General features: G+C 49.5%; 1 protein-coding gene across 3 annotated transcripts; it reads right to left on the bottom strand.

Annotated features, from left to right (window-relative positions):
- Positions 1-168: 168 nt before the first annotated feature.
- Positions 169-17192, bottom strand: ZNF598 (zinc finger protein 598, E3 ubiquitin ligase). 3 transcript variants are annotated; one of them, XM_064461376.1, is made up of 12 exons: positions 16885-17192; positions 13779-13891; positions 12277-12406; positions 9836-10047; positions 9037-9254; positions 7567-7684; positions 6321-6505; positions 5018-5087; positions 3627-4390; positions 2479-2614; positions 1526-1670; positions 169-1400 (listed from the first exon to the last, which is right to left on the bottom strand). In XM_064461376.1, the coding sequence occupies exons 1-12, from the start codon at positions 17080-17082 to the stop codon at positions 1053-1055; spliced, it is 2637 nt and encodes an 878-aa protein (XP_064317446.1). In that variant the 5' UTR covers positions 17083-17192; the 3' UTR covers positions 169-1052. The 3 variants fall into 3 exon arrangements, with proteins under 3 accessions (XP_064317446.1, XP_064317445.1, XP_064317447.1); XM_064461375.1 differs by having other exon boundaries at positions 5018-5090; positions 16885-17189; XM_064461377.1 differs by lacking the exon at positions 16885-17192 and having other exon boundaries at positions 5018-5090; positions 12277-12464.
- Positions 17193-20663: the final 3471 nt, after the last annotated feature.

Raw genomic sequence — 20663 nt, 5'->3', positions numbered from 1 at the left:
GGTGGAGCTGGGAGAGGCCAAGCCACGGAAGCACAGCTGCTTCGGAGCGGGTAGCGCCAGGGCAGGCGCGGGACGCGAACGCTCCGTACAGTCTGAACAAGTTATCCTCGTTAGTGCAGACCACTGTAAACAGATAAATGCACTTCAAGGCACTGCAGATAAACATGGTCAGCGATCAGCAGCATTTAATGTCCCAACGTGCTGTTGTTTGGAGCTACCACCAGTAATACATCCAAGAAATTAGAAACATGGCAGTCATTAAATAAAATTACGGTGAAGTGTGCTTTACAGGAAGTAAAGCCTTAACGTTATTATTCTACATGCAGTGCTACAAAATAAGTCTCTTTAAAGAACACGTTACAGAAAAGGTCAGAGGCAACTTCAAATCTCACGGTCAACTAATCACACAGATCAGTCCCATTCTTCAAGTAGTAGAATTAATTCCGTTCTCGGACAGGAATAGTCTTTGCTCTATCAGCAGCCCCACGCTTACAGACACGCCGCCGTAACGGTCTCGGCAGCGAGTAGCATCTTTCCTGCACCTTTGTACCCCTGACTACTGCGATCTCCGTGGTCACAGAAATAGCACACACACAGAAAAATCAGAATATTATAAGGGAAGGCAGTTCTGCTTCCGTTCGTTTCAGTGATTCATCATCTTCTCCCACCCCCCACCCCCCCAGAAAAAAAGAAAGAAAAACCCCGAACCAGGTGGTTATTCCCATATTGTGTCCCCTATCGGTCTTCAGATCAGAAAGGATTTTCTCAGCTATTGCATGTTACAGGAGAAAGGTGGCCCCCGCCTGCCCGCCCTGCCATTTCAGCCTACTTCTACTCAGGCGTTTGGGAAGCTCAGACTTTGGATGCTCGTTAGCTACGGCGCAGTCCAGTGATCCCTTTGCGCAGTATTTACGAACGGCACTGAGAGGGCTCGCCGATGGTTACCCGACTACTCAGCCGGCCCCGGCTCTCAGCCACGCCACACCGCCAAACCTCATTCCAAAAAGTGCATATTCATAGGCAAGAGACTGTTTTATTGGTCTTCAGGAAAGCTAACTGATGATTCTGCTGATCGCTTGTAAGGAAGGGAACTCCTCATCCTCAATATGCAAAGCTTTGTGGGTGACAACGTCCTGCTGAGTCAGCACTTGCTTACACGTCGGGCAGATACAGCAGTCGAGATCAGAGTTGGAGTCTGTCTGCCAAGCGTTCTTTTTGTTCTTTTTGGATTTGTTTGAGCTTTGTTTTTCTTTGATTCGGAAATCGTTGTGAGCAGAGAGCAGTTCTTGTTGCTTAACTGTGTCCGGCAACAACACCAACAACTCATTAAAAATTTTCTTGAAGTTATCTCCAAGCAGTTCTCGGCAACTTTTGTAATACTGAGCCGCAGATATCAGACCCTTCAGTGAAAAAGAGAATTGGAATAATTAGAAAAAAACCAAATATATTAAAAATCTCTCTCACAGGGATTCACGTTCTCCCAGAGAGGGGGGTGTCGGGAATCCAGAGGCCCTTGCCCACTCACCTGTCTGAACTGCCCAGAATGAGTTTTAAATTTATTGAACTTGGACTCATCGCTTTGAAGAAATTCTTTAATAGATTGTATCAGCTGAATGTTCCGTTGCTGGAAGTTTTCGGGTATCAAGTACGATCCGTGACGGGATTTTGGCCTGCATTTGAAAAGACCAAAAGTGACACTGACGTTGCCCCGTGTTACACAGAGCCGCCGCGGGGTACGCGTGGTGCGGCCGTGCTCCTCCGCAGGACGCGCTCCCTTCTCCACCCAGCCGCGCGTGCGGTCACTCTAAGCAGCACACAGCTACCCTGACGGGACGCTGCAACGCGTCCTGTGGAATTACTGTATCAGATTCCAGCTTTGCCTGGGCAGAATATGTAAAACCCAAGTTTAACATAGGCTCGACTAGCCCTTTTGTAAGCCAGGTTTACTCTAGAGACATGAGCAGCAAAGACTGCACCATGAATAGAACTGCACGGATTGATACAGACGCTTGCATTAAATTTAAACACACATTTTCCCCTCCCCTTTTCCTGTAAGCCCAGAAGGGCCCCGGCCAGAGACCAGCTACTGCAAAGGTCAGAGCAACAAAGGCGTTCAGGGGTCACCAAGGAAAACACACTTCAGCGCCTTGCTTCAGGGACCCAGAGAGAACCAACGGAAAGGTTAAGAAATATGTTGAAGCTTCAGATTTCCAAATAAATCTAGAAAAGGCGAAAGTCTGAGCTGCCACACTGCCCAGGTTTTCACTTCCTCGGACTTGCACCCACACGACGCTCGTGCTGTGTTTTACGCAGCTCTCCTGACTCCAGCGGCCGCGGGGACCACGGAGCGACGGGCCTCTGTGGCTGCACCCCTTTAGAATAATCCCCTCGGAGCGTTTCGTACGTTGTTTGGAGCCCATGTGACATAACTGCGATGTAACGTGTAAAGTAACTCTAACTCAAGGGACTTTTACTTACTCTTTCAAAGATGTAGTGACAGGTTCGGAGAGGTTGGTGGATGGAATAACAGCAAAACCTGGGGGGGGTTTACTGACAGGCACCGACAGTCCTGGAGGCGGAGGAGGGCTCTTTAATAGCACCACAGTGTTAAAGCCTAAATGAAAGCAGAGAACGGGCAGGAAGTTAGAGCGTGTATCTGTGGCACCCACGTACCACCGTCTAAAATTAACACCAGTGGTCTGAGGTACTCGCCAGAAGCACTAAGTAAGAGCCAGCGGTACAGACACCACTGTATTTGGAAAAACCTAAAAATTAAGAGAGGTGGAAACCTGTTGCCTTAACCGTCAGGTCAAGAAGCACTTCAGAGTGGCTGATGTTACTCTACAGAGAAAGTGCTTTAATTAATAATTTACTTTTTCAATACAAACTAATTTTATAAAAAACCCCACGCAAACTCACAATGAAAACCACTTTTGCGTTATTAAAGTGAACAGAAATCACTCCAGAAGTCACAACAGCACTAGGCGTCGCGTGTTCCGGCGTACTCCACCCAGCAGCATCTGCAGAGCAGCACACAGCCAGCTACGCACACACCTCCCGATGCCACGCTACCCTCATTAAAAGCACCGTAAATCCCGCTTGTTGCTACGTTACCCCGGTTTTACAAGATTACAGCACTGCTAAAAGCGAGAGCACTAAATCTCTGCAAACACAGAAAGCAAGCGACCAAGCCAGCCAACTGGTAAGTACCAGCAGGCCCGTGTCGCAGCTGAAGAGACTCCCTTTGCCCGCAGGGGCTTCCAAACTAGATCTTAAAGCACAAAAGCCCACATATGCGTCAGCCGTGACTCATCAGAAGAGCAGTGACAGGTAACAACCGGCTGCTCGTCACTGAGGCACCCCCAGAGAGCAGACACCTGCAGCTGCACGGAGCTGCGGAGCTCTCCCAACATCGCCACCGCTTCGACCGCGTTTCACAGGGGACATTCAAGCTGCCCATGTTCCCCACGCTGCCTTTTTAAACTCCAGAGGCTAACCTAGCACGCGGCGGCAGAGCTGCTCTTCGCACGAGAGCCAGAAGGAGCAGCTTATACATCTCATCCGCGTGCCACGACGATTCCCGAAGCTACAGGCAAGCAAGGCTGGCCGCGCCCTGCAGCGCTTACCTGGTGGCGGCGGCATTCGAGCTGGTCCTGAGCTCCCAAGAGCTGGGAAATCTTCCTGAGGTAAAGGGCATTTGTTAGTCACTGCGGGCTTTTTAAGGCCAGGGGGCTCTTTGGGCGTACTGCAGATCGCTAACGATTTTTCCGAATGACCATTCATGACGGCTGCGGGTCTGTCGGGGGCGTGAAGAGCGGAGGGCGCGTTTGACGTCTGCTCCGCTTCTGGCAGCTTTTCAGTCGATGCCCTGGGAAACGATGTCTCCTGTAACGGGTGTGGGGACGATAGACTCTGCTTCTCAACCCCCACCTTCTTTTTCTTGCTCACTTTCGTGAAAGTTTGTGAGGTAGAAGCCGCCAGCAAGGACGATACGTCAAACATTGTTGGCGTGTTTCTGATCTCCTGGGTTGTCAAGCCGCTACCGCCGTCTTCATCGTCTGACTGACAGAGTTTATTGCTCTTCTTGCTTCCTTTAGTGCTATTCAAGGAGGATGGTTTTTTGGCTACCTGGTTTACGCAGGGGTTGCTCATGGCTTTGACCACGTTTTTACCGGAGCCATTGTTCCACGCAGAGGTGATGTTAGTCACTGTTTTATTGTTAGGCCTCATTTTGGACACCAGAGCTGGAAAATCCTCCTCTTGGAAAGCCGTTTTCTTTGCAGTCGCTGTATATGTCAAAGACATGCCAGAGGAGATGGTGGGTGCTGCAGAGGATGACAAGCTCGGGAAATCTTCTTCTTTAAGCTTAACCGCTGCTAGCGGGGCAGAGCTGCGAGAAAGGAGAAGCACACCCCGTTACAGCGGTGCTGCCGAGGCAGCACAACTCCAACAGGCAGAGCGAGCGCTGTACCTGCCTGCGCTCTTCCTCAAACCACCGCTTAGGGTGGCACAACTGTCCTAGCAAACGCACTCAGGTCTGTAAACTGTGCCTGGAACGGGTCTCCCCCTCGGAGTCACGCTAGCCTTGCCGCGATATCAGTACTGCCTTAGTGCACCGCGCCTCGGGCAGAGCTCCGCACACAGGCACGTCTGAGCCGCCACATCCTGCAAAGACACTATTCTCATCACCACTGCTTTCAGGAGATGATGGATTTTACACCTCACAGTATACAGCTCCTTCAAGACAGGCCACCGAGTTAAAAATGGCTGGAATAGAGAGCACTGAGAATTTCCCTGAAATTGCACCATTAAAAGATCAAGCCATGAACTGAAGCAACAACCGATGCTGTTCATGCGGGTGACTGGCACAGAAACCGCTCGAGGAGAAGGGGGCCAGGGCTGGGGGGAAACGTTTGTTGTTTAAAGTGATCTGTAAAGTTATCTTTCTCCAGAAACACAGAACATAAGTAAGTTTCTGAAACTGCTTTCTCATTGCCGCAGCCTTGCAGAGACTTACCCTTGCAGAGGTCCCGCCGCTGAACCGATTGCTGGAAAGTCATCTTGGCTTAAAGCACCGTTAGCAGCTGCTTCTTTTGGAGTGTTGACAAAAAGAGCAAAGAAATGTTTTCAACTACAATCCATTCATTTCAGAGTGGAAGCTATCAATGAACATGACAGCAGCATTAACGAGCCCTATTTTCAGCAGCTGATGATGTCATTAACTGTGACATTCCAAAAGGACAAGTTAAATCCATGCATCACTATTTCCTTCAGTTAACCGCATTCGCCATTACGTCATCGCATACGGGCTGCAGCACAAAATTCACGATACTTAACACGAGCAAAACATTGGCTGGTAAGTACTTTGTGAGGGAACCCTCGAGACGCCGATGCCCCCACCTTCGACCAGAGGTTAGCGCTCAGCTGCCCGCACAGGGTCAGGGTGCTCCTCGGAGCCTCAGTGCTCCGAGTTATGCTGATGCTCCACTTGGAAAGCTGCTCCTCGGAGCCGCCCATTGCACCTCTGCTGCATGGATGCCCAAGCTGCTCAGCAATTAGCCCCTGGGCAGTCATTTTACATGGAAACATACCTCGGTCCTAATTCAGATTTGCCTTAAAATCCAAACCCAGTTCTGCAGACTGCAGCAATTCAGGGACAGACCGGCAACAGCTTTGGCGTGTGTGCAGCAAAAGCCGGGCAGGCAGCGGGGGGAGATAACCTGGCCCGTCAGCCCCAACTGGGCTGTTCCCATTAACCAAACAGAGCGCTCGGTTCATAAGAAAAGCATATAATCTTTAAGTTGGATTCATGTTGTAGGAGCAATACAACAGTAGAAAATAGATTTGGAGCAACAACAATATCAAAACACCACCGCGTCATATTTATTTGCCCCAAGCTGGACTGGGTCAAAACAGTTAAAGGTTTGCTTTCACCAGTTATAAACTTCTACTGAGAATAACTTGTTCTCAAAACAGGAAACTCAGCTCAAGCATCACAATAAATCAGTTCTTACACGCCTGAGTAGGAAACGGCACATTCTAAGACGACACTCATTCGGGTGGAACGTCACACATACTGTCGCACGTTAACTGCGTTCGATATTCCGACCCAGCTCCATTTCAGGTATAACCCGCTGCAGGAATCCCGGCCCACGCGGACACGGTTCACTGCAAATCCGTGTGGTTGGATTACAACTCCGCAGAGCTCTACCCCATTCCACCAGCTTTTGAGAAGACCACGTGGCGATCCCCGCTTTTGCCAGGCTGGTCTCCAGACCCGTCCTGCCTCCCTGCAGCTGCAGAGCACGTTCAGCACTAACCTGTAGCGTCGTTTGAAGATTTTGGCACACGTTTGGAGCTCAGCACTTCAGAATCCCTCAAGTCCTCCTTTTTACCTCTGCTGCCGCCACCGTCCTCTTTGTCTTCTACGCGTTTTTTCTCTTCTTGCCGTTTAGCTGCTACAGATGCCCTGACTGCTGCTGCAACGTCCCGGTCTTCTTCTTCCCTACAGGACAGGGCAGATTTTCTTGGTCACACAGTAAGGATTACCGAGCGTCTTTGTCTCGCTCCAGCTCTCACCTCTCCGGCATCAGGCCCAATGACTGTCCCTGATCTGGTGCTGCCACCTGCTGAGAAGGCTAAAACAAACCCGCTACTCCAAAACACCCTGGCGCCGGCTGGTGAGACAGGCAACGTTCACCCCCTGGATTTGCAAAATTCTACACGTGGTAATAACAATCCAGGCCACAAGAAACCGGGGTGAACTGGGAGAGACAGTACCAAGGATGCATGGGGCCACCTGTCTCTCCCATTCGTGTTCAAACACATGGAATCATACTTGTAGGCCACAGCAATTCTTTGAAACATGGTTTGTCATGAACTCTCAACACATGCACGATCCACATGCGACACCAACATATAAATAAGTGTTTAGAGATGGACTTTTTCCCCCAGTGAAATCACCAGAAATGAATCAGCTGACCGTCCAGCCAGAAAAAGAAGAAAAAATACATGTGCAGTATGTATAAAGCGCTCAGGTCTTTTGTGGATGAAGAGACACATAAATGCAAAGTTTCATTTCAATACTTAACCCTCTTCTTTTTCCAAAGCACTCAGTCTGGCCACACAGAGATCTGTTAGTTCAATGAAAAGCATGGTCCTTAGAATAGGAACTTCATGATTACCCAGACCAAAAAGTCCATTAAGCCTGCAAATGCTTGTCACTCGCTTCAGAAAATCCTATTTAGAAGATTTAGCATAAAAACAGTTGCTGAAATTAATTTAGGATTCTGAGGATCTAACCCACAAGTCAAAGATTACATTGTTTGCTTCCTGGGTCAATTCCAGAGAGCTGAAACTTCACGCACAATAATTTCACTTTGACCAAGCACGTAGTCAGCACACAGGCTTAGACTGAAAGCTAGTTCTGCTCTCGAGGATTCACTCTGGAGGCTTCCAAATTTTGTACCCACTTCCAACCTACCGGTCCACCAAAACGCTGTTAATTGGTAAGTAAAAAACAACGCTAAGCAGCAATTGAAATGCACAAAATGTTGGGCTACTCACCTCTTATACCTCCAGCTGCCTCTTCTGTTTTGCTGACTTCCTCGGCCGCCCAATCTGCCCGACCTCCCTTGCCTGTTATACCTGTCAACTTCTTCATAGTCCTCTCCACCTATAACACCTAAACAGGAGGGAGGGTTGATAACGCTAAGTTACGTCTCTAGTCTGGGCATCACACTATGCCTGGAAGAAGCGAAAATATACTAGTACAAACAAATCTATCTTGATTTCTTTCTGATGATGACGTAGTCTACACAACCTTCAGGACTGCTACATTAAAATATATTTTGCGGTATGTGGATTCAGTGTGTTGTAACCTGCGATGTGAGTTTTGAGTAGTTTGGTTTTCACGCAGAGATCTCTCTACATACGGTTCCACACAGAAGAAGAGCATATATGGAGATCTCTGCACTCCTAAGTGGGCGTGCTACTCTGGGCTCACGCTCCATGTTCACCACTACGTTGTATTAACTGTAATACAAGTAATTCACGTACCTCCAAACTGGAAAAGTCAGCAATTTTCCTAAAAGTTCTATTACCATCATTAAACCCACACATGGGGAGAAAAAAAAATATGTTAAAACAATTTAGGTAGGAAGAAACAGCGTGCCCTGGCAGCCCAGAGGGCCAGCCGTGCCCTGGGGGGCACCGAGCCCTGCATCGCAGCCGGGCGAGGGGGGGGATTGTCCCGCTCTGCCCCGCACTGGGGCGGCCTCACCCTGAGCGCTGTGGGCAGCGTTGGGCGCCGCAGGACATGGAGGGTATAAAGGTACTGGAGAGTGTCCCGAGGGGGCCACGGAGCTGGGGAAGGGTTTAGAGGGGAAACCGTACGAGGAGCGGCTGGAGTCCCTGGGTTTGTTCAGCTGGAGCAGAGGAGGCCGAGGGCAGCCTCATGGCGCTCTGCAGCTCCCTCCCGAGGGCAGGAGGAGGGGCAGGGCTGGTCTCTGCTCTCTGGTGACCAACGCCAGGCCCCGAGGGAATGGCAGGGAGATGTGCCAGGGAAGGGTTAGGCTGGGCATTAGGAGAAGGTCCTTCCCCCAGAGGGTGGTGGAGCCCTGGCACAGGCTCCCCAGGGAGGCATCACGGCACCAGCCTGGCGATATTCCAGAAGCACTTGGCCAAGGCCCTCAGAGACATGGTGTGAATTTGGGGTGTCCTGTGCAGGGACAGGAGCTGGGCTCGATGGCCCTTGTGGGTCCCTCCCAGCTCAGGGCACTCTTTGATTCTGATTCTATGCCATCTGCTCCATCCCCTCACTCAAAGCAAGGCCAACTCTGAACCTACATTAGGTTGCCTGGGGCCCTGGCCAGTTGAGTTCTGGTTATCTTCAAGGACAAACTCAACCCCTCTCAGGGTCCTGTGCCAGGGCTTGCCCACCTTCTTTGGGAAGAGCTTCTTCACAGCTAGGAAATGTCCGTCAAAGCAGTAAGAATGCCTGTGTCTCTGTCCCCCTCGTCCCCCAACCACGCTTACCCTCACTCCTCCTCTGGTGCCTAGGAGCATAGTTAAACTGAAGGTCTATCTGCCGGTTCTGCCTGGCCTCTGCCCTGTTCTTGCTGTGGCAGGCTGTCTTGTGTGCTTTATAATCTATTTCTGTGCGGAAAGCATGGGTAAACTGCTCTGTGCTGCACCGCCCCTCTTCGCAAAGGAAGTGCTTCTCACGGAAGTGTTCACGAAGGTATTCGTAATCGCTGGAAAGAGAAAAGAGGCAGAGCTGCAACCTCCCCAACATATTTGTTGGGAAAGCTTAATAGTGACTAACGGTATCTGGTTACTCTTACGAAGTGAGGACAAGCCTAGGCACTGGTTCTTTATCCCCAGGCAAGCTTTCCAGGTGAAACCACTTGCATACAATCAACATCGACCTTAACACACAATCCCAGATGTGAAGCTAAACCTACTGGCTGATACTTATCACATCCAGCTGTACCTAAGGCCTGTATTTCATAAAAGGAACTTTACTTCTATCTGCTTTGCACAGGAACTCTGGAGTATCAGAGGTAATGCACTAGACAGCTGCGGACATCTGCTGTCATGCTGCAAAATGTAACATTTAATGTTTAACATTAACGAAGAAAGCTTTAAAGCATGAACTAGACAGACGGTGATTACTTTGGCTGTCGGCTGGAGGAACGAGAGAGGCTGCAGCCCACCTGCTCACATTCTTGCCTTCTGTCTTCAAGCACTACTCTCCCCAAAATTCAAAGCAGACCCAAGCAATTTTTCCTCAAAATTTAAGCTACAGCACGAGGAATAAACTGCTTGCACAAACCTGTAGTATTCCTGAGCACCATCAGAGTCACAGAAATGACAAAAATAATGATCTCGTCTTAGGTGTTTCAGTAACTCGTCATTATCCAAATAACGCTCGTCGCAAAATTTACAGAGGGGATGCCCGCGGTGAGAGGTGTCGTCTGGATCCCCGTGGATTCGATGACGGGCGAGGTCCTTACGAGAATACCACTTCCGTTCATAAGTAAAAATCTGAAGAAATAAATATATTTGTATTACTTCTTGTGAACAGAGAAGGAAATGGAGCGAGCCGGGTTGTGCACAGCTTGTTCATTTGTAGGAGTAGAAGATTTGCTTCAGAAAGATGCAATTTGACAACCAACACCTAAAATTTTTAGTGAACAGGAAACAAAACTCAAGCAATAGATCCAAATTAAATCTGACTTGCATTTCACTCAGTTTGAACATTGGAAAACAGATCTAATTCACTTTTTTCCTCCTTCACTTTTTTTGTGTATTAACATAATGCAACAAACTTTAAATTATAAACTCTGGTGGGAAAAAAAATCCTAAATACGTGTTTCTGAACACACAGTATTTTGTATACTCAAACTAAAAAACCCATGAGCCAGACGCGAGCTGGTTCACCTCCCTCAGACAGCAACCGCCCAAGACAGCTACGTACAAAGGCTGCAGTTCAGCGAACAAATTTGGTGTTATAAGCCAATCTTCTGTCCCTACTAATGCGTGAGCTATTTTGGTAGGAAGGGTTCTGAAGATGCCAAAAAGATCAACACATCCTTGAGAACAGAATATCCTTTGTTTCTTGCCTAGGCGAGGAGTGTTAACTTCTGGGTAAAGGTTCGCTTGGCTTAGCTAGGCTTGACCAAGTGAAGCTTCTGCGAGTTTAAGAACTTCTTGTCAGTGGGTGCTAGTAATATGGAACCTTTTTCTGTGAAATAAAAATCTCTGCAAACATCTGACATTAAAAGCCAACAAGTTCTACTGGTGTTTGTGGATTCTCTGGGAGAGACAGCAAACAACAAGTTCCTTTAGTGCCGGCTACTTAAGCTGACCGTGGAAACACCAGAGCTCTAAGGACACAGCGACCGAAAGAAGAGGTTTTGCCGTCCCTGACCACTTTCCTTGAATTAGCTCTAGTGATTGCACAACCACAAGGAAGAGTCAAATCAGTTCACTGAAAGCTAACCCTGCTAAGTAAAAAAAACCCATATTAGTGTTCATTCAGGTCAACCTGACCACTTCTGGATCCTGTCCCTTTAGGCAGTAAACTACAGTTCTGTTGGCATAAACCAACTGTGGCACCACAGCAAAAATGCATTTCTCCGATTCGATACATAAGTACTTTCAGAGAAGACAAACACACATCCAAAACCATGTGTAACGAGTGCTAAAAATACACTCTCATGCACTAAATTCCCTCCTACAACAATAAGGAATGGTGACAGCTATTAGACACGGAGGTTAGCAGTCCTAGAATTCATTAAACAGTAGCTGCCGATTTTGTTCAACGTGTGATTCAGAAAAATACAAAACACTCTCCAGCTCCAGGGACGGTGGAGCTCTGACTTTCAGACCATGAAAAAGCACTGCCTGACTGATAAACCACCAGCCCTTCTCAGTGAAATCTGGGTGGGATTAAAAAAATAATAATACAAAAGGATGACAACGGTGACAGTGAGAGGAGTAGTTCTAAGGCTCAACACACCTGACCTTTTCAGCCACCAACAACTCAGCTTTCCAGTAACTGTTTTATCTTTAGCAGCTTGTAAAAAGCATTTTAAAACAGCCCCTGGTGAAGTTTGACATGTGTACATCAAACTTAGCAGACCTCAACTGCAGGCAACAGTGAGTTTCTTTTTCCAATCAAGTCAACAAGACACAGGAAGTTTGCTCTGAACAAATAAACAAGATAATGAAATATATTTCATTAAACCAGCAAGATGGATTCTCATCCTGTACACGATCCAACTGTAAATGCTATGTTGACTCTGATCTGAGAGAAGAATCCATCACGCCATGATGCATTCTGCTCCCTGAACCAGCACCAAATGTTTTCTTAAGTTACGGTTTTAGCTTGTAAAGTCTTAACAGACAACAAATCTCTACCAGTTACAGTTGTAACAAAGTCTGCCTGTGACTCAGGATTACCTTGCTATCAGTTAGGGTTTGGCATTTACACACGTTGTGGCAGAGGAGCTAAGATCAGAAGGTTATTAATATGGTTGGGCTTAATTTAAAATATAATCCACTGAGAACCTTCAGGCCTTCTTCATTAATCAGTTTATGGAAGAAGACAGACTTAAAACAGAGCAACTGGCATCACTGCAGGCAAAGGAAATTTAAGGAATAAATCAGCGCTGTTCAGCCACACCCTTCCTCCCCCCTCCGAGTCCTCTCGCGGGTCACACAAGGAAGCACCCCTCCTCCCCACACATGGAAAACATAGAACTAGCTCACCTTTAAGTGTTTAACACAGAGTTTGCAACAGAAGAGTTCATGCTGCTTCCTCATGTGCTGTTCCAGATCCGCAAAGGTATTGAACGGCTTCGCATCTGGACACAAAGAGCATTCATGCTGCAGCAGCTTCCTATGGGACGAGAAAGATTTCCTGGAAATTACTCGATTCCCTCTCAGCAACTCAATACCTTTATCGAAAAAACAAATGTTCCGTCAGTGGCGGGAGGCTGCATTTTTACAGCTCCCCCGGCAATGTGCAGTGAGGTTAACGTCCTGCTTATTCCAAGAATACTGTGTCATCTTTCAGGAACAGATCAGAACCAAATCACACAGAGGCCACGGCTGTAAGAGAAGAGCCGAACAGTCACGGTGTAAGGAAGATGCTGCCACTATAAAATTTTGAGTGGACTGTAACACATCCATGCAACAAACCCTTCGCTTGTTGAAGATTCAGCCGATATATGTGGCATTCACATCCCATTGAGTTACATTTTCTACTGTCAGAAACCAAAGAATACGGTGGGGGAGATAAGAGAAGGCCCACAATGGTTCCCAGCAAGAGCTGGAGGCGGGGCGCTGGTCTCAGTGGGAGACCCGACTCCCTCGCACTTGACTGCTGCCCACGGAACCATAATCTCAGCAACTCTCCAGAAATCGCATCATCAAGAGCAGGTCCCAGAGCTGGTGTGTAATTAATCAGAACATGCTTCCAATGATTCTGCTCACCAAACCCATTGCCCAGTTCTGTAAATACGAAGTCACACAAAACCGAATCAGCAAAGCGACGTTCTTAGCCCAAATCACGTTGGATATAACGCACAATTCTCCAAGAAAAAGCTATCGTTGCCTGCATGGTTTCACCTTTTTTTCGCTCTCCTTTTAATTATCTTAAAGCCTCCACATTAACCACGTTATGAGAAACATTTTTAGAACGTGATGCTGACACCGCGTATTTTACTCCGCACTGGTTCTTTACTTCACCCTTTTTCTCTCCTGTTTAGAATTAAGACCTCTGTAAGCAGACAACGTTGCTCCTCTTCTCATACAATTTTGGTACAATTGCTTTCGATTAGTCCTTGTGCAGCACAGCAATAAATAGAGTTATAGTAATAGTTCAGTCTTTCCCTATTTCCACAGCAGCCGTGCAAGGAATGAAAAGCCTTTCAGCAAGTTTGCTGGTGCTAAAGAAGCAAAAAAGCAACTTTCAGTGACAGAGCAAAGCTCGCGTATCACGCGCCAGCGAGTCTAACGCTCCAGCCTTGAGGAGCTGCTCCCTTTGCTGACCGCGGCACCGAGCGCTCACGCCAACCGCGCCGCTCCAGCCCCTCATCCTACCAGAGCCTCCTGCGCCGCACGGTGACTAAGGTACATGGCACGGCAGCCACTCTATTCCCATGAAACAAAACCACGCCGCTGTACTAAAGCATCCATTTCCTGCCACGTAACGCAGGTAAGAATGTGCTGCTTTAGGGATACGTTACAGAAAGGATTCCAGTACTTACCTGTACATTGCATAAACATCTCCATCCGTAAAATAAATGTCGTATTTCTTCTCATGCTGCAACTGGTTAAGTGCTATCGTTGAGAAAGATGTAAGCTTGCGTCCGAAGACAACCTGCAGGCAACGCAACACAAGAGTCAGCGAGAGCACGCTCAGGCTGCGCAGGCTTTGGGATTCCAGACAAAGTCCTCAGCACAGACTTTGTTTGTCGGGAACTCGCCACAGCCTGAGGCTTGGACAGCCCTTGCAGGACTTTGTGTCAGTCCCAGCTGCTCGTCACCACCCCCGGTTACTGCCCCACAACTGTCAGTCAGCGACTGACAGTTCCTTATCAACTGTCGGCAAGCAAGCCAGCTCAAACCAAAGTGGATTGGACTTGCCTGGTCTTTGGATTTTGAACTAGATTAGGAAACTCTTTTACAGCCTGTTTTGTTACCACAGCTGCGCCAAGAGTAAACATCTCCAACCACTTCATCCCCTTCTGGAGCGAAGGCCTGTCAAGAGCCCTGCGCTCAGCTCCCTCCTATCTCCTGGTGGGAGATCGTCCAGAAACCTGCAGTCCCTCAGCGAGAAGGGACATTACTCAGGGTCTGACTGGGAAACCACCGGTTCTTCTTTCCTTAGCCACCAGGAAACAAAATGCTACATCACTTCCCAAATTATTCGTACCGCGCACCCCTTCTAAGGGAATCTGCTTGCTCACAATTGCTCCCGCAGACCTCGGGTCTCACCCTGCAGCCCCTGACGATGTCGCATCCTTCTTGAGGAGCCACCTACACCGGTCTGCTCCGGCACGCATTCCCAGTCTGGGAAGCGCTGGGGTAGCAGCAACATTTATGAAACAGCTGGAGTTACCTTCGGCAGCTCAGAAAGGCTGAGACACAAACAGAGTAAGCATCTTTCACTTCTTACAGTAAACATTGTAAACCTAGAAACACCCAAAATCCTAATAAAAGGATCAGTTATGCTTTTTCAATTCAATTACATAATACACACACAGTTTAGTCTTGCTAAATCACTCCTCTACCCTTGTTAGGGCGAAATACCATGGAGCAAGTCTTTTGTGTCTGGATTTGTGGGATTTTTTTTAAAGCTTTCTTTACAGTGGGGCTACTTCTAAGTTAAATGAAACAAAAATACACCCAACTTGCTGAACTATCAAGCTTAAAATAACATGAATACAAGTTTAAGTTTGGTGGATAAATGACAACTATGTCCAACTCCAATTATTCAAAAAATTTAGTTTCAGTGAAATTGTACCGACGTTTCATTTCAGCCCAGAGTGAGCTTTAGGAGAGAGGAATGAATTGCTGAAAAGGAGATTTTATCACAGGAGTGGAACAGTTTCCTACAGCAGTTCCAAGAACAACCTCACACACACATATAACAAGCGCACACTGACAGATCCTCCGAGCCTGATCCAAGTATGTGTCAGGGTTACTTTACAGGTCAACGAGGAATCCTTCCCAGCCTCACTGCAACGATTATGCATCACTGAATGCACATATTACCATAACAAGTATATCCTGCTTTCTCCTCCATCATGCCCTGTGCTGCCACTCCTCTCCATAGTTATATTTCCTTCAGACATTCTCTCACCCGTTCGGCCTACGCCACTCTGTTTGACACCAGCTGAGATTTGGTAGCGTGGTACTTGCCCCTTCTAATTCCACGCACGCTAGGCAAATTGAGAAGCCTGGTTTTAGGTCCTACATATACATTCGTTTCATTCAAGAGCAGTTTTGATGTGATTTATGCCCCCCAATATCTTTTTTTCTTTCCTTTGGGCTGATGGGTGAACAGACAGAACAGCACTGTAGTGTCACTTAAAGACAAGGGAACAAAAAAGAGCACAGCCATTAAAAATGACCTCCCAGTCAATTATAATAAAAGGATCACTTTAAACAGTTAATAAAGGAGGGAGAAAGATGGCTGAAGGAACCAAGGTTCAGGCCACAAAACACAGCAGTATTACAGAACTGAAAAGCTCTTGAGATTTAACAGCCCACCTGTGACCCAAAGACAAGCAGGTTTGAGGATGAAGAGCAGCATCACAGCTTGCTTCTTCCTAAGCTGGGAGAAGCAGAACAGCAGCTCCTCAGAGGATGATCGGAGATAAAGTTACTTTCACGGAGTATGTTTCCGTACACAGAGGCTACTCACGTGCCAGTAAGCTCTGTCTAAAAACCACACTGACCTTTCTGGCCTCCAGAAAGTCTGAGGCAACTTAAAAAGCAGCCAACAATGACAATTTACCTGGCGGGGGGACTCTAGAAGAGCCCCCTCTCCTGATATATTTGGTTTATTTAATTTCCTAAACCATCTCAGCATATTTCGCTCAGTGCTAGTACGAATTCTTTTCTTCTTAAAGGGTTTGTTTTCCCTCCGTATCGCTTCTGCAAAGACAAACTCTCGCACAAAGATTTGCTTTTTTACAACCGTCCTCGAACAACTTCTCCTCACGCAGCTCACCGCTACGCCGAGCCCTCGGCTCCCTCCGCACAGCCCAGCCACAGCGTCAGCACGACTTCCCTGGCCCTGCGCCATCGCGGGGAAACAGAAACCTCTCTAGAAATATTATAACCGAGGGGAAATTCCTTTTGGAGTGGTTCAGAGACCACTCGCGCCAACAAGAACCGGACGCACAGCAGTGTGGCGTGCTGCGACGCGAGGCGTGAGCAAGCCCTGGAAGAATACAAAATATGTTCTTCCCACAAGCTTAAAATCAAGTCAGGAATTCGGCAGGATGAGAGAGTCATCTGAGATTGCCCAATATCAGCTCTGGAGAGCAAGCGCTGCTGATTTAAGGAAAAAAAAACACCACAAAAAATTCCCTTTGAGTTCCATTTTCTTCGCATTTTGTTCCCAACCCCCCTCCGGTCTCCTCTGAACAGCGGCGGATTTCATGAGTTGCTCCGTGGCCCAATTCCTGCTCCAGCCCGGCCCAAGGCCGCCGGTCGCCGGCCCCACGCCGGCCCCGAAGCCTCTCCCTCCCGGCCCCACGCCAGCCCCAAGGCCGCCGGTCCCCGGCCCCACGCCGGACCCGAGGCCTCTCCCTCCCGGCCCCACGCCGCCCCCGTCCCCGCGGCCGCCGCCCCCGACCTCACCTGGCCCAGCTCCTCCCGGCACACCGCGCAGTACCGCACGCCGCACAGCGCCCGCATCCGCACCGAGCACCGGTAACAGATGGGGTGGTCGCAGCGGCCCAGCGCCACCACCTCCAGCTCTCCGCAACACAGCACGCACGTCCCGTCCGCCGGGCCTCCCCCCGCCGCCGCCGCGGCACCGGAGGCCGAGGCGGCCATGGCGGCGCCGACCCGCCGCGGCCTAGGCCCAGGCCCCGCACCGCCTAGCAACCGCCCGCACCATAGAGAGGCGGCCTAGAGCGCCGCCCGCCCCAAAGCGCGACTCTCCGCCCGGCTGCCGACCATAGAAATCCGACCATAGAGATCCGCCCTCGCGGAGCCCCAGCGCGGAGAACGCCTGGCCTAGAGCGTCGCCGCACTCCCGCAATTACTCCTTCCGGTGGCTAGAGCGCCACTCCTCCTGACATCACCGCACGTCCTCCAGCGCCCAACCATCGAGGAGCAGCGCAGAGCGCCCCTGCGACAGTGCCCCTCTGGCCGCCTCTCGGTGGTGTCCCCTGAGGCGGGGGCGACCCGCGGGAGCCATTTGGCGGCCACTCGCCCGGTGGCGACCGAGCGGTGCTGAGTGGGGGTGCCTTGCGCTGTGTCACCTCAGGGGCTGCCCCTGGGGAGACCGGGGACCCCAGGCCCATTCCCCGGTACCCCCGGGGTGGGGAGACTGGGGGCCCGAGGCCCCTTCCCCAGCACCCATGGGTGCTGCCCTGCGCCTTCACGGCACCGCGGCTCTGGCTCTGCCTTGGACGGGGCGTTCAGGCCACAACGTGTGCCTTGGGGTCGGTGTCCCTGAGACGGGGCAGCGCGGCGACCCGCCAGCAGCCGAGGGACGGTGCTTTGCGTGGGGTTTTGGCCGGGCAGACGGCCCCGCGATGGATGCACCGGGCCTGCAGCTCTGCCTCCCCATCCGACCTGACAACACAGGCGTCTGGTAGCCTGCATAAACTAGGTGCGATTGGAAAAAAAAGCAAATTAAACTCCTAAAAACGTACTCAAAAGACTGGAAAATAGGCTACTGAATCCATTAGAACAGTACCACAAAAGGGCTCTGTTAGTGTCGGCATGTTAAGAGCTCAGCCTGATGGAGAAATCTTTGTGTACGTGCTACAGGCCGTGATTCACGAGCGTGTGACAGCTGTCAGGGCTGTCAGAGCGAGCTAAGGTGAACTAGAGTTAATCATTAACGTGTCTGGTTGGTTGGTAAAGGAATGTGTGTTCCCGCACTTGGTTCAAGGGCTGATTTTGTACTTTAAAGGTCCGCGCATTGCTGGGGCCCAAGACAGAAGTTGCAGCTCCTTAAACAGAAGAGGGTGCTCCAGGAGCACGGAGAACAGCATTAACACGGGCACAGCAGCCATATTCCTCTGGAAATAAAGTTAAAAGGCGTAAAAGCTTGTTTGGGGACAGCACGGAGGAAGAGAGGGGAACTTTTTTACAAGCTTTAGGATCTCCCACCTTTTTTTCTCCCTGATTCCCACAAAATGACCACGCGTGGGGTCACTTTCCTTTCCATGCATGAAAAATCAGAGCGGATCCCTGTCAAACACGGAAGGTCTGCTTTTAGACCTACCCAAAAAGTCTCAAGAAACACCAAGATCTCAGCACGAGGCGCTCGTTCTGCCACATCATCCATCCTCTCTGTCACCAGATGAGCAGCACATCACTCTGCTTAGCAAACATTCCTGGAGTCCTGTCCCCTGAGTCAAGGGCTGCGATCTGTCCCAGAAATTATAAAATCGCCCAATTTTTCATGGGTGTCTCCTATGACCTGCAGAGCGGGTGTTAGAGGATGACTGGGGAATGATTGCAGGACACACCGTGCTGCAGCGAAGCAGGTCAACGCTCGGGTTACTCACCGCCACAATATGAAAACCCTTAAACCCCTCCCCCCAAAATAAACCACATTTTCTAAGAAGGGAAATGGAGACAAACCACGTTAAATTCCACATTAAAATGTACGGTAGATTCCTAGGATCTACTCACGTGTGTCATGGCTAGCAGGAAGGTTGCACAAGCAGGTTCTCTATCATTCAGATCTGCTTTCTTTTCACCAAATTCCTTGTCATCTGAGTTAAAAGATGCTCTGCGTTTTCTTTGATGCATAAATGATCATTTTAGGGCAAAGGAGCCCCTAAAACATAGCGAGCGCATTAAAATGTATCATGATGTTCTCTAGTCCGACACCAGCATCATATAACTACCTCTGAGCCGTAAAATAAAGTAAGTAATAGGTTTGATAAGTATTTTGGAAAACAGATAAATTAAGTATTTTAGCATTTTGGATCATTGGCTACGACAGGTAATATTTACTTTCTCCTAAAGAGACCCATTTATCACACTTCACAGCAGAGCAGATAATACGTGTCTTTCTGGTAATCAACATTAAAGTGCGTTTGGGTGGGGCTGTATTAAATAATTAGGAATGACTGAGGACGTTGGCTGTAATTACTTCAGGAAATGTGTGTGTGTGTGTGTCGTGTTCCCCCCCCCCCCTCGAATTAATGATACTGTTGAAAATGGTTTTTTGTCAAAACCGCATCACACAATTTTGGAGAGCAATTAGCATGAAATGAGATGGAGGCTGCTGACAGTAATGTGCTGTCTTAAGTGTCACTCGTCTGTGAAATTACGCAAGTACCCCAGCACTATGGCCAAGCATAGGGTAATAAATACACCTGCATAATTAGGCTTAAAAGTGACATTACTCATCGCAAAGAACACGGTGACAAAGCGACTGGGTAGAACCGGAGTTTGTACTTTTCAGGTTTCAGCTGTGTGGGCAGGAGCTGGCGGGCGGCACCGGTGCCTGCGGGGCCGGCAGCGCCCAGGGCCGGGTCCCGCAAAGCGCGCTCGTGCCAGCCTCGCTGTCCCACATCCCACCGCGTGTGCGATGCTCCTGGTGAAAGCGCCGCAGCGGCTTGCAGGCAGCGTTGCTGGCATCGCGTCAGCCAGGGCGTTTGCCGCTTCTCAAATAATATTTACTATAATCGGTGTCCGAAGGGGGAAACCGCTGAAGGTTTTGTGTCCCTTCTCAGCGCTGCTAAACTTCCATCAGCAGCGAAAGCTCAGAGCAGTCACATTTCGCACCCTCCCCGAGCCCTCAGTTTTAAACTAGCTCCAGGGAGTTTCTCTGGAACGAAGAACGTGTGAGGTTATCAGTCCTTCCAGCGCAGGCTGGGCGGCCAGATCATAGACTCATCGAATGCCCTGAGCTGGAGGGGACCCACAAGGGCCATCGAGCCCAGCTCCCGTCCCTGCACAGGACACCCCAAATTCACACCGTGTCTCTGAGGGCCTTGGCCAAGCGCTTCTGGAATATCGCCAGGCTGGTGCCGTGATGCCTCCCTGGGGAGCCTGTGCCAGGGCTCCACCACCCTCGGGGGGAAGAGCCTTTCCCTAATACCCAGCCCTAAGATCCAGCCCTCTCCAAACCAGCCCAGACCCCGGCCTCTGGCACGCTGCCGAGGCAGCCACCGGCAGAGGTTGGGTTTCCTTCACGCCTGTCTCGTTCTTGCTCTGCAGCACAGCAGGGTCTGAACAGTCCTGCAACTGCTTTTCCAGCCGCGTGCCGGGTCTTTACGCGGGTGTAAAATGCCCAAAGCCCCCGCTCTGTGCCATGCTGATACCATCGCCCAGGATTCTCCCGCCTTCCTGATGCCTGCGCCTTCAGCAAGCAGAACAAGGAATTGCTAAAAAGCCAATATTCAAACTATTCACCAAAGCCTGTTTTCAACTCATCATCGTTC

Source organism: Phalacrocorax carbo, chromosome 10, assembly GCF_963921805.1.
Source record: "Phalacrocorax carbo chromosome 10, bPhaCar2.1, whole genome shotgun sequence".
Lineage (NCBI taxonomy): Eukaryota > Metazoa > Chordata > Aves > Suliformes > Phalacrocoracidae > Phalacrocorax > Phalacrocorax carbo.
This window is presented reverse-complemented; position numbering and strand designations above follow the sequence as displayed.